The sequence below is a fragment of the Dermacentor albipictus genome, chromosome 5, assembly GCF_038994185.2.
Source record: "Dermacentor albipictus isolate Rhodes 1998 colony chromosome 5, USDA_Dalb.pri_finalv2, whole genome shotgun sequence".
In the NCBI taxonomy this organism is placed as follows: Eukaryota; Metazoa; Arthropoda; class Arachnida; order Ixodida; family Ixodidae; genus Dermacentor; species Dermacentor albipictus.
The window spans coordinates 79,675,202-79,689,207 of NC_091825.1; the positions used below are offsets into that span (position 1 = coordinate 79,675,202).

The following is a 14,006-nucleotide window of genomic DNA, read 5'->3' on the forward strand; positions in this document are numbered from 1 at the left end:
TAAGATCAATATGCTTGCGTTATTTGACTGTAGGATGTGTTCTTGCGCAAAGGCAAAATAGTTTGAAGTTGATAGTATGACGGAAGCCTGTCTGGTCGGGATGACGCATGCATACCTAAAAGGAGGAGGTCTGGACACTGACCAAAATGGTTTAAAATAGTTATTTACGTTACGGCTCCTCCACACCGACCAAAATGGTTCAAAATAGTTATATACGTTTCGGCTCCCCCACGGTGGGGGAGCCGTCACACGTTATATTAACATGTGACGTCACATGTTATATTAATAGCCGTCACATGTTAAAAGACAGATCTGTCTTTTAACATGTGACGCTAATTAATATGCCGCACTTTTTTACAGCTATATATGTGATATTTGTAAAGATTCAATGTCTACCAGCGATTTCCCCGTAAGGGTACCGGGACTAGGTGAAGCTATGGCATGACATGTGTTTTTGTCTCTGCTTCCACACTTATCATTTTTCTATATATATAAGAAATGAAATGAAGCGACTGGAATTTAATTGTCCTTTAAGCTTCGCGTCACTGACATTTAGTAGATACTTACCTTTCTTCCATCCTATCACTAGATTCCTTTTTCTTCTTGTGCCATGCAGGGTGGCAAACCGGACTTTTTTATTATGTGGTATTTAGGAGATGTTGTCGCCTTTAATTCTTTAACTCCTTGTCACATAGGGATTTGAAAAAAAAACGAATAAATCGTAACAAACCGGACTTTCTTTTTCAGTTTCACCTTCCTGCTTTTGCTCTGTTTATATATTTCTCAGTACCGTTGACTGTACTCGCAGTGCCGAGATATGCAACCAATCGATTGCCGGCTCCCTTTTTTAAATATCGAATTGTAATATAAGTCCAAAAAAAGCAACGCAAGCATTTTGGCATACATGAATAGTGCTACAAAAGTCGATCACAGCGTGCTCGTGTCACCTGCATAAACGGGAGAAAAAAAATGCAAGCATGAATGTGAACTAGCATCAGTTTTCTTCATCTGTAAATAACGCTTGTAGGTATTGGAAAACGAAGGGCTCTGAGGAGTAATTACGCTAATAGAGTTTTACAGCGAAAATTATCGCCAAAATTTATTGGGACTCCGCAATGTATAAGCTACGATGGACGGTGGAATTCAAGTGAACCGCGCAATGGCTGCTCTAACATTATTCACCTCTTTGCCGGATGTCTGGTGTGCTTCGACCTGTTTCGCTCAACTACAGGAGACCTACGAGAACAGACTTCCCGAGTATACTGCACAGCTGCCGGACACCGTAATGTATCGGGCAACGAGAGTTATGCCTCGGCGGCTGAATTTCCTGCGTTAGGCCACAATGAAAACACACAAAAAAACCTGTGCTAGTCTCGATCAATGCATGGTTAACTCCGAAACACCGGATTTCCTGCACGACAGTCTAATGGCTTACATTCGTGTGCAGCGCAGATAGACAGCAGCTCTAGAGCACTTTAGATTTGCGCGCTCTCTAAAGCAACGTCATAGTAGTCAACGCCAGTGTGGAGAAATCCAGTGCTAGCATGGCACTTCATTTCGGCCTTGCCGATTACGTCGCCATAGTGTCTGTCCTGTGGATTTTTCTATATGGGTGAGAGATCCTTTCTTCCTATTTACATGTCGACGCGTCATGTGCGTCACGGCTTCCCTGCTGACGCAAGCCTCGAAACTGTCTCTCCAAGAAACGCAAGTGCTTGAAACGTGATGAAACTACTCTTGAGCGCATCACAAGTCATTATCGGTGCATCGAACATATCTTCGCGTTACCTGTCCCCCTTGGTTCGGTGGCTGGGGTGTTTCGTTAATGAACGCGAGGTCTCCGGCTTGATCCTCGGCCACGGCGATGTCAGCAAAATTCTTGGATGTATGTGTAGTTAGATGAAGGAGCGAGGTAAAAAAAAAATGTACTTCTGGTACGGGGCAACTGAACGTCCCGCAAGGATACTGAGGTGACGTATCTTCCTATGTGCACTGTTGGTGAAGGGGGTGTGTATTACCATGTATTTCAGAAAGTTATTTGTGAGCGATTCTTAAAACTGCCGCTGTATACAGATTAGGTGAGTTTTTTTTGGGCAAAACATTATTTTGCCTGCGATAATTAGGCAATTGGCACAGTAACAGCGCATACACTCTTTAACAAAGAGAAACACTGAGTATGTTACTGAACAGTTACATTACGGCATGCGCTGAAGACGATGGAGAGAAGTCACTCAGACCACGTGTCCACAGTAGAAATTATGAGACAACATTGTTTCCACAATGTAAATTGGCATCCATTAGCCTGCATTAAACTGTCCAGCTTTACATAAATAATAGTAATGGGAACGCTTTTAGCCTTAATTTTCGGCATGCGCGAGTCACCCGAGACCGTGCAGTTATTGGATACAACAAAATGATCATGGAGCGAGCATTTGCTGGCTTCAACGTTCGCAATTGTAACATGTCCACGAGCCAATGTAAACAAGAACATTTGAATAAATGAACTAAGGATTTTGAGAAAAGAAATAGCGAGGGCTTCGGATAAACTTCGACAGCTTGGGGTTTCTTTAACAAGCTCCTGGAATTGAAGTACACGAGGGTTTTTGCATTCTGCCTTCACTGAAATGCGGCATTCGTGGCCGGGAGCACAAATCCGAAAATCCTGCGCAACAGCAGAACACCATAACCACTGGACAGCCATGGCTTGCAAAAAGAGCAGTTTTGCTTTATTGAGTTCTTCAGTCATCGTCAGACAAACAACTTTTTTAGCATACTTCAGAGTCGCTTAATATGCTTGGTTAGGCCGTATCTACTATTGCCATGAAATGTCCCAAGCCAGCACTCCTAAACTTTGAAGTGGTTGTATGGAAACACGCTGTTTCAAACTACTCGACATTTCTGCCTCGACACACTTATGCAAGAAAGAGGTGAGGCGTGCAGACAGGACTTAAGAGAAGCATAATGAATCCTTACCAGCTAGCTCAGCTTTCTGTTGTTCTCGTCACACTTACTACGTATTACTGTGGCTATAGTCAGTAGGTCACGTACAAGAGATGTGTGCATATTGGTGGCGACCTTTGGTTTCATAGTACTTTGATTGTTTCTGATATAAGGATTTCGTCTTATGCCTCGAGAACATTTGTTATATCCGCGACAAATTGTCGACGGTCGTTCTACCACCTGTCCCAGCTAACGTTAGCCAAGGCGTTCACGGAAAAACAAAACGCTTATGAAACACGGTGCAAGGTGCAATTATAAAGATTATAGTTTTCGGTTGTCCGCGTTCTGGCAACGGAACACCGCAGCTCCTAAAATTGCATCTTGTACCGTGTTTTTAAAATAATGTTTTCCATTTAACAGCTTGGCTAATGTTGGCTAGAAAACACTATATAGTGGCGGATTATCGCGACCTGCTCTTGCTTTCCTTGTCCACTAAATTTAATGGGCTGCTCGAAAAGGCTAAGCATATGGTGTGCAATCACTCTTTCACGTGCTTCAGGAGAATACGAAGGCTCGATTTAATTGTGATTACTTAAATGCTCGAAAATGAGTACGTATTCAACAGTATTGAATAAACGTACGCATATATTTAGCACAGATTTTGTATTATTATTCATACATTCATAGAGGGGTCACTGACTATTTTGTGTGTGGACATGTACAATAGTAACCTCAACATATTTTCGTTCTTGTTCAGGTACCTTACCAGAAACAGAAACTACTGGAAAAACCAGAATGTTAAGTCTGAAACGTTATCCCTCTTGGTTCGTCCGATCAAGCTAATGCGAAAGGTAAATGACTTCTGTTATATTATCTCCGTGATGTTACAACTATGATCTTAGGCAGTGCGAAATGTGAGGCAGTACTGAAATGCAAATCTACGAATGCATGTGGGCCTGTAAGAAGTCTCACATTTTTTTGTACTAAGTTGAATACTAGATGTAGTATACCTAACTGTTGTACATGTAAAGTATGCACAAAGAGTAGCTTTGCTAGGTCGGTTGTGGACGATATTGAAAGGTAATCACGAGCTTACGAAAGTGGAGGAAGCCGGAACACACGGGTGCGTCTCTTTGTTTCATTGATGTGAGGACCCTGCGTTTGCTTAGAAGCGTTCGGACTAATTATTTCTTCATCTTTTTTGCGTATCTGTGGCAGGCAATCTGCTTGTACGATCAAGAACGATATCAGAAGATGGGACGAGTGTTCGGGTAATATTTCTTTCTCGCTTATTTTCTCCGTTATCTGAGTATAGACTCGGGTTTGTTTGGAACCTAAATCCAGGTTGCGTATCGGAAATGTATGCCGTCCGCCAATATGGCAGACAACACCAGATTCGTGTTCAATGTCGGCGATATTCCTGGTGTATGCTTGTAATGGGGGAAACGTTCCATCAGGGGGTCTCTTCAACAGGAGAACAACAAAAGAAATAGCAGATGGACTCTGACTTGCGCGTTTGCGACAACCGCTGTTTGAATACAGATTAAGTGTTCCATTCCGTTTCATTTTGGTGGACAGCTTCGATGGAAAAGATTTCTGTTACTGATCCATCCCAACACAAATTTAGACTGGCAAACGAGTATACTGCAAATCATATTGACCGCAAAAAAGACGGGGACATAGGAAGAAAACACATAAACAGCACAGGCGCTACCGCCTGTGCTGTTTATGTGTTTTCTTCCTATGTCCCCGTCTTTTTTGCGGTCAATATGATTTGCAGTAGATACCAACTAGGCCAAACTGAAGTTCTTCTGAAACGAGTATACGTTGAGGGTAACCTCTTTCCTTCGTCTGATATTTTCTTCTAACCAGGAGTTTATAAGAGGGTAATGTTAAATTAACAAAACGAAGAAAAGCAGTGGAGTAGTGAAACCTGGCAGAATCAAAACCCAATTTCCAGCGAAGCTGTTGGTTTTTACAGTTGCAATAAGAACTTCACTTGCCCGCAATAAGGGCCGTGCCATAAATCAATAATAAGGACCCCGCGATAAATTATTCGGTGTTCATAAAACACACCTGGAACGCTCCGGATCCCTTGCATGCGTAATTTACTGCAAATGAATAAATGCTCCACACAAATTGAATCTCTCTATATACTTATCCCCCGTAACCTGCCCCTAACGTAAACAAGGCGTCCTAACAGTCGCAACACTCCTAATTACGCCTGGAACACCAAAGTTTCGCCACACAGTGTAGTTAATATGACTCCACTTTCCACGAAATATACGTTTGCTGTAACGTAGAGTTAGCTCGGGACATTGGCAAGCATAAATGAAAGTGGCAGTATGATACATTTAAACGCTTCATTAAGAATTTTGTTGCAAGATATGCAGCTGATCCACACGAATATAACCTCGCATAGAAAGTTACCATAGGGTCCCCGGAATTTCCTCTAAACTTTATTTCGGTGGCATTTGTAGTTCTGCCAGGGCAATGAGCTAAATTCTGCTCCGCCCGTAAGACACACTCGTAACGCTCGGGAGTGCTTGCATACTTAATTTATTGGAAGAACTCCCATTGACCCACCCACTTCGAACTTGGCCTACGCTTCAGCCGTCGCCCACTCCTTACTTTCGCCAAGTATAAACAAGGTGTCTCGTTTAGTTCACGGAGGACACCAGGAGAAGCTCGTAGAACGCACGAAAGAGCAAAAAAAAAAAAAAAACGCGAGTTCAGTAAATATTTGGATAACTCCTAACTGAGCCAGAAATGTTAAATTTGCGGGACTCGTTGCGCTTAAAAAAGGCCACAGTTCTATTAAACAACATTTCCTGTAGCACACAGTTCTCTGGGATCAATGGGGGAATGTAGCTGACAAAGGATGCGTGACCTCTTCAAAGATTTACTTAAAATTGTTTTTCTTTCTTTTTTCTTTTTCTTTTTGCTAGAGTTGTACTCGACCCACTCGCACATCAGTTTTGCTATAGTAGACATACCCACTTCGCTAAATTTAATCTTGGTGGCATTTGCCACCAAGATTACGCCATCATTGGCAGTGGTTAATAATGACTAGTAATGACTAATAATGAATACTAATGACTTGTAGTGACTACTAATGACTCCGAAATGACCAACATGTTTAACGACGGCTTGTAATGACCACAATTTATTAGAAATGACTAGAAATACCTCGTAGTTAGTAGTAATGACTGAAATGACAACTAATGACTTGTATTGACTTGAAGATGCCAGACGGCGTTATCAATTTTGTGTTACTCGTGAGACACACTCATAACGCTCCGCAGTACTTGTATACGTAATTTATTGTGAAGGTCACAATTAGCCTACGGAGTTAGCATTTTGCCTACAGAGAACACATAACCTACCACTTATTTTAGATAAATATAAGCGAGGTGTCATGTTTAGTTCCGCGAGGTCACCAGAGAAACGAGTTACTAACCTCTTTTAACTCACGTAGATAGGGAGCATTTCGTAATTATTGCACCAAACGAGTGTGCAGTAGCTATTTGAAACGGTTCTAAATAGGCGAAGAATGTGAACGTTTCGCCGCTCAATAATTTTTTTTCCGATTGATACGAATCGAAGGAGTGCTTAACATTTCCCCTATTTTCACTGAGCTCAGAATCGGTGTCATGTACAGTTGTTTCAGAGCTCAGGGAGACAATGCGGATAATGGCAGTATGACACTCTGGATTGCTTGAATAAGAAAATTTCTACAAAACCTCAAAGTTCTACAAAGTCAAAGTTCTACAAAACCTAATTAAGTTAAGCAGAATTTACATCTATCATTCGCCACTGACAATATGCTTTCTACTTAACGAGATATAAACGCTGTGTCTCGCATGCTTTACTGACGACACCGAGGAAAAGCAACTGTGTGCCTTGTATAATGCATAAAAATGAGAAGAATATGAGTATTACGTAATTACCTGAAAAGCCACGTAATTCACACTTTAAAACTGCAGTACAAGTCGCCCATTGCGTGCGCCCCATTTCCTGTAAGTACAACATGTCTTCTGTTGTTGGTCCTCCGAGAAATGTTGGGATACATTTCAAATGTTTCACATAACACCTCTAAATGTGCCGAAAACGAGGGCACAGTAAGTTTAATTTCACCCCTAACTCTTGCACAAGCATCTATATTCGCCAGCACTTTGCCTTTAACGTTCCCCAGATTTGCTTAAAATATACAACTCCTAATAGATCTAGATTTGTTTGTCTCACAAAATCGTGAAAAATGGCAAAGAATGTTTTTGAATGTTTCAATTCTCATTCACAACTTCGCTGTAAAAGAACAAAGAAAAAACTAGAAAACGAGAAAACATCGGCTGACAACCGTAACACGATGTAACCGTCTGTCAATCATGACTGACCCGCCAGCTAGAAAGCTAACGCCACAAATGAAGGAAATGCGCAGTACAAATGCAGATGCCATAAATTAGGCTATACTGCAAGAACAGCACACACAGAAATTTAATAATTGCACAACGAGGCAACAGCACATCTCAAGTTCAAGCATCGAACATTTGAGAAATCCAGGCTTCCTGGGGCAAACTGCGTTATGCGTTGTTATTTTTGTATAACGTATAAAAGGCGGAGACAGCTTTTCAGAGTGTAAGCGGTAATCTTGAGGAGCTGGTTCACACTGACGAAATAAATGCGCGCTTGCGAAGTCGCTTGCTAACGTGTCTGCAGACCCGCATCATTTTTTAGAAACATGCTCAGGTGATAGCGATGCTGTGGATTCACGCGACAACATGAATGAAAGCTGAGCGCACAACGCGTTCTCAGGGCAGCATTCCAGACGCGCTTCTTTGCTGAAATGTGCTAGTATAGCTGCTCGATAAGGCTTAGCATGTGGCGCGGTGTTGAGTGAATTCAATTATTCGCCCCTTAACCATTGCCCTCTGCGGATTGCAGTGTTTACGAATCAGGGAAACCTAGCTTGATGCTGGCGGAGCCTGATCTATTGAAGCAGGTTCTAGTCAAGGATTTTTCAGCACTGCCCAACAGACGGGTAAGAACACCTCCTATCGTTTATTTACTTGTTTCTTTGTGCCTTATTTTTTTTCTCAAGACGCACGCAAGTGAAATGTACCCAGATTCGAAACATGAGTGGGGATGGAGTTGCACGTTATTTCACACGCGTTGCGAATTGAGAGACGTCTCCTTGGCGAGAGTAGAAATTGGCTTTTTTTGTGTACGCAATTTGACAATTACTGCTAGAAATATCGCTTATAGTAGCTGCTAGTAGGTTGCGGTGAAGATGCTGGTCATCCGACAATTTTATTTATACGAACGCTCGAGGCACATTCGCTCCGCCGGTGCCGCCATCACCGCTGCAGTGCCGTTCCGTTGATGGCGCGGCTGACGCGTCGAGCGTCAGAGGGTTTCCAGAGACGCAGATTGAGTTTGGCTGCAAACGCGACAAAGCCGGTAGATCCCGCGCCCGGTGGGAATCGCTTTTACGCGAAGCAGTGCGTGGGGAGCCTACTAAGTTAACGAACGGACCGTGAGAGCACCAAGATGTACAGGCGGCTGTTCCACGACCTACACGACACGTGTGTCATGATATTGCTGTAATGACCTGTCCTTTATGTTCGTCATACACTCTTGCCATACTGTGCCAACTCTTGGTACCTACCGAGTTAACGAAACGGCCATGAGAGCACCAAGACTTAGGTGGCTAGATAGATACTGTCAAAGTGACAAATGTTGCCCAAGAAATGCTTCGCGTTTAAAAGCAAACAGTCAACGCTACGTCCAATCGCTTTGGTGGCGGAGCAAGAGCAGCACGCTACCTTCCGAGGCTGGCACGAGCGTTGTGGATACGCACACTATGAGCCCGTTCCTGCTGACCTGCTGTGTGTACTCTCTGAGCAGTGTTAGTGTATGGCGGCAGTTAAACGTCAAGCTAACGCTGCCTATATATTTCACCGAGACATGACTAACGCCGACGGTTTTCCGTCGTCGGTCTAATCTCGTGCGCCATGGAGGTGCGATGCCTGGAACGTCACTGTCAGCGCTCCTCTTTGCGCCACCGTTGTGAGACGCTTGGTAGCTGCGAAGGCGCTGTTGCTTCAGCACAGCAGGAGTTGCTTTGAGCGCAGCGTTGCGCCAGCATGCCGCATCCGCTTCTAGTTTAAACACCTTCTGAGGAGTTCAAGCATAGCAACAGGCCTCGCGATCGCTCTCGATACTTCACGCTTGAGGCAAAACTGCCAAATTTTAGATTGATGAAGAAGCCGTGTCTTCCTCTAATACCCCTCAATGTTATTTCGCGTTTTATGGAAAGATTTCGTCGATATCATTTGCTGCAGAAGGACGAGTGTCGAAGACAGAATTCCTAACCTGTCTCATACGTCACAGGTCCATCTTACGGCCTCACTGATGTCCTTCCTGCGAGATGAGCGGCAATCTAGAATCCATCCTGAATCAGGGCTGAGTAGGGATAAGGCTGTTTACCCGCAAAATAATACACATAGATACGTCAGGATAGATACTAGCAGGATAGATACTAGCAGGATAGATACTAGCAGGATAGATACGTCAGTGGCTTTAAGCGTTGGTCGTTAGTGACGCCCTGGCGTCACCATTACAAACCTTAATACCTTTATTCTGAGTAACGAATGTCTGATAAAAGGTTGAAAAATTGAATTCTCGAGTTTTATGTACCAAGACCAAAATTTGCTTATGAGGAACGTAGTTGTAAGGGAACTCCGGTTTAACTTTGATCATCTGGGGTTTTTAACATGCACCCAGTGAACGATACGCGGTCGTTCTTGCATTTCACCTCCATCGAAATGCGGCTGCCGCGGCCGGGATCTAATAACAGGTTAATATAGTTTACTATTACAATGTGAATGAACCCAGCAGCCAAGCTACGCCATTGAGCATGTACAGAGACAAAACTACTGAGGCTGTAATTCGTTATTATAGGTAAGCTGCAGATCACCTGTAGTATAGCTTTGAGGGATGTCGCGTTATGCAACTTCTACAAGGTGGTCGAGGTCTAAAGCCATTTCCAGCGGCTCTAATTGGACCTACAGCATTATACGAGCGGGAGCTAGTATTTCAGCTCAAGTATACCAGGCTTGAGTGAAATATGCGAGGTGGCTCCTAGTGTTCCTGCATATGCTCCCGCAGCAAGTGGAGTTGTGCATAACTTTTCCCGCGCCGCTCGCACCGCTATTCGCCGAGTGCTATCACGTGGTGCAAAATTACGTCAAATGATCAACTGCGCCGCTGCGAAGAGAACTTTACGGATGCGCCACTGCCCTTGCGGCTTGTGTAAGCGCGGCTCGTTTTGTACTGGAATCATGCGTGCGGAGTCCTTTGTCGTTAGGTACGAGGTGGTGGTAAGGACCACCGACAGCGCTAGCTACATTGTGTTAGGAAATGAGTGTAAAAACACTCGTGTGCGGAACTTTGGAGACAGAGAAAAGAAGGAAGTTTAATACTTTTATATTGTATTGTATGTTATGTGGTGTCTGAAGAGGTTAGCCTATAGCGACGTGTTTGGCATGCTACTTACTTACTGTAGGTGGCAGGTTGAAGCATGAAACTTGAGTATGCAAGTAAAAGAACTCAAGTATCCAAAAATGACTCATCATCAATCTATCTTCGTTTGAAGTTATCAACAAACTATCCACGACGCTGAAGATATGTATAGTCTGGAAGAGTGAGTTTCGCCCTGCGTTCATCACGCACAAAACCGTCTTGACTGGTTTTAAACGTCGCAACTGTATTTTGATGAACATTGAAAGTAAATCTGCTAGGACAATGCGACCTGTTGCTTGGATCATCGCTGCCTTGCTTTTCGAGACATCGCATTTTCTCTCGCCGTGCTACAGAGTATGTGGCAGTACCTTGGCTTTGTCTGATGTGCAGAATCAAGCAATTATTATTATTATTATTATTATTATTATTATTTGTTTTGCACACATATACACAGGTAACAGGAAAGGGAAAGCGAGGAGTGGGCTGGCAACTGCCACCGGAAGGGGCACAACGCCTGCCTACTCTTCTGAAGGGAGGCGACAGCAACACAGAAATGGAAGATAGGAAGGAGGGGAGGAAAAAGGAAAAAGGAAAGGAGAGCAACAGGACAAATCTAAAGACCAAAGTAGAACACTGCAACAGGACAAATCTAAAGACTAAAGTGCAACTCTGCAGCCGGAATTAAAGTGACGCCGCGTCGAACAGCCTCCAGAATTATCAACCACGTCCATGGCTAGTTCGCTATGCGGCTGATTGTGTTCTCCACGATGAAGCAAGAATTCGCTGGATATCCAGGCGCATTAAATCAGAGGGCGAGGAGAAAGGCTTACTCGGAGATTGAAAGCAGATGGGAACCTCGTCAATGTATATATGATCATATCTATTCTCACTTCCCGCATGTATGTGTAGCAAACAGGCGACGAGTATTACCGCAACAATAAAACTTAGCAAAAGAAAGCACTCGCAGATAGCTGCATGTCACAAAGTGACGTGTATGCAATTATTTGTCATGGCTGAAACGCTTTGGTTCATATTCAAAGCGGAAAATGCATTCACAACACAAATGTGTCCGCATACATTACTCTTCCTCATCCGGTATTTCAGTGTGGTGATGCGCGCTGAGTTTCCTGTAGTCATGTTAAAACGAGTATTCAGTTCTTATATTTAACTTCATGTTAGTGAGCTATCATCTTCTCTGCGCATGCTCAGAGCAGCAAATATTAGTGGGAGTGAAGGTACTGATGAAAGAGGACAATCGCACAACACCACATGTTCCAGGCATGAAACTTGTTTCCGTCGCCGCCCACCCACTCACTTTGCTTTTTACGAGAGTGTTGCACTATGTGCGCCCCACATAATTTCCGCGGAAAGAGCCCATCCTGTTTTGGAGGATGTTAGAAATCGGGGGGCAGTAAAACGATAACGACAAATCAAATTTCCGCTTTGCCAAATAGAGAGGGACTGCGCGCGCATCTTTCGAGGCCTTGGTTAGGCTACAGCTGCGGAGAATTCCACCGTCCTAAATCTATCCCTAACAGCTGTAGGCCCCACAATAGTCTTGTGGGGACGCGATGCCCGGCTGCCGATGATGGGAGTACACGAAAATGCACTGGCTGTAGCTCGTATACTTCGCGACGAAGGCACAGTAGCGTACACGATACTAGGGCCCTATAACGTAAAGCTATTCCAATATGTATTTATTCCAATCTCCTGACATCAAATTTGCGCAACCGCCGACGCAAGCATGGGGCGGTGACCCGCAGGGTTGTCTGAACAGACCAATCAAACACTTTCCTCGATCAAGGGAGGTCAATTTTGTTTGCTTGAAAAACGAATAACATTGGCTACACTGAGCGGCTTGCCTTATCTAATTGGCTGGCAAGAGGCGAGGAGCAAACTCAAGTGGAGAGGGATCCGATGTGGCCGAGCCAGTGCACTGAAAATCGATAACCGGATGAAGAGGGTGGTGCCGGCTTTGCGATTGGTCCGCTTTCCCTTACTTAGGTTGCGGTGGCTGGTCGAAAATCGCGGCGGCATGCAACTGAAACTTAAGACAGACACTAAAACTGATCCTTAGCAAAGAAGCGTTGGTAGAAGGAGGTCGTAAATGTGCCGAAAGTGCTCGAAACCGTTACAGTCAGGCAGAAGGCTTCATTATACGCAAATAAACCCATGCTCTCCGGCAGGTGCGATTAGCCAGTGCCTGAGTGATCGGCAGCGGCCATCTTTTATTTCTTTCGGAACGGGGCAGCCTACGGCTGTTCAGAATAAAATTCAGTTTTGTTCGGAATATTAATGTATCTTTAACGCGGTGATTTTTTGCGGTTTTGGGACGTTGCGTGAAAGGCAAGTGAAGTGGGTGCAGCCCGAAAACTCTTGACTAGTAGCCGAGGGCTAATGGGGAAAAGGCGTCGAATCAGAAATAACTATTTTTCTTTTGTTCGGTCAAATCATGCATAATCGGTGTGTACACGTCATATCAGATGGGGGCTATCGCTGTTTTCGTGACGTCGCGAGACAGACAGGCGAAGTGGGGATGATCCGAAAAAGTTTTTGACCAATGGCGGAGGGCTGATTGCAGAATTGGAATAGAAAAGTTTGGAATAGCTTTACGTTATAGCGCCCCTACTGTACGAAAGAAAAGCGTCTCGCGAGGAATCTTCTCGCCACAGAACCACTACTTGATTTAACAGGGATGGGCGGGCTAGTTGGTGGTCGATATTGGAATGCATCATGTAACCGCGCAAACAACAAGGAGGAGGAGGAGGAGGAGGAGAAACATTTATTTAAAAAAAAATAAAAGAAAGGACAAGCAGGTGTCTTTCTGCTTGTGCGGGAGGCGCCCTTAGTCCAGGGCTCCTGCGGCTCTTGCTGTCTCCCGGGCCCGCCGCACCAGTTGCTGCTGGTTACGAGGGTCCGAACTAGTCAGCACGGCCTCCCACTGCTCGGGTGTGGGGTTGGGTATTTGCGGGGCCGCCTTCACGTTGGGGCACGCCCATGTGGTGTGATATAGGGAGGCGTATTCATTACAAAGGGGTCATTTGTATGAATATAGTGTAGGGTGTATTGCGTGGAGTCTGCTTAAATGTGGGTATGTATTGGTTTGTAGTTGTCTCCATGTTACGGCGTCTTCACGTGAGAGGGTCTTGTGTGGAGGTGGGTATTGTCGTCTGTTCAATCTGTGGTGTTGTAGTATGGCGTTGTATTGTAAAGGTACGGGCTCCATGGATGCGTCCGTATCCCTCTCTTGTGGCGCCCGGGTGGCATGAGCTCGGGCTACAGCGTGCGCACGCTGATTTCCACGGAGGGACTCGTGTCCTGGAGTCCACACTATTTCAACGTCCGGGAATTGGGAGGCCTGTTTGAGGAGTCGGTGGGCGATTGAAGATATTCGACCTCTCGCGTAGCTACGGCAGGCTGGACAAAGAAGGAAACACACGAGACAGGCGCGCCTGTCCTGTGTGTTTCCTTCTTTGCGCGCCTGTCCTGTGCGCTTCCTTCTTTGTCCCTTGTTGTTTGCGCGGTTACATGGGGCATTCCACTAT

The 14,006-nt window shown here is 44.7% G+C and overlaps 1 protein-coding gene across 2 annotated transcripts in view; it reads left to right on the top strand.

Annotated features, from left to right (window-relative positions):
* Positions 1 to 3,743: 3,743 nt before the first annotated feature.
* Positions 3,744 to 14,006, top strand: part of LOC135910773 (cytochrome P450 3A24-like) — a 37,766-nt gene continuing 27,503 nt past the window's right edge. Inside the window, exons 1-3 of one of the 2 annotated variants that reach the window (XM_065442863.2) lie at positions 3,744 to 3,791; positions 4,159 to 4,211; positions 7,882 to 7,978. In XM_065442863.2, the coding sequence (XP_065298935.2) occupies positions 3,783 to 3,791; positions 4,159 to 4,211; positions 7,882 to 7,978 (159 nt within the window). In that variant the 5' untranslated portion in view covers positions 3,744 to 3,782. Of the gene's footprint in view, positions 3,792 to 4,158; positions 4,212 to 7,828; positions 7,979 to 14,006 lie in introns of those variants that run through there. The other variant, XM_070539665.1, reaches the window with a different exon arrangement.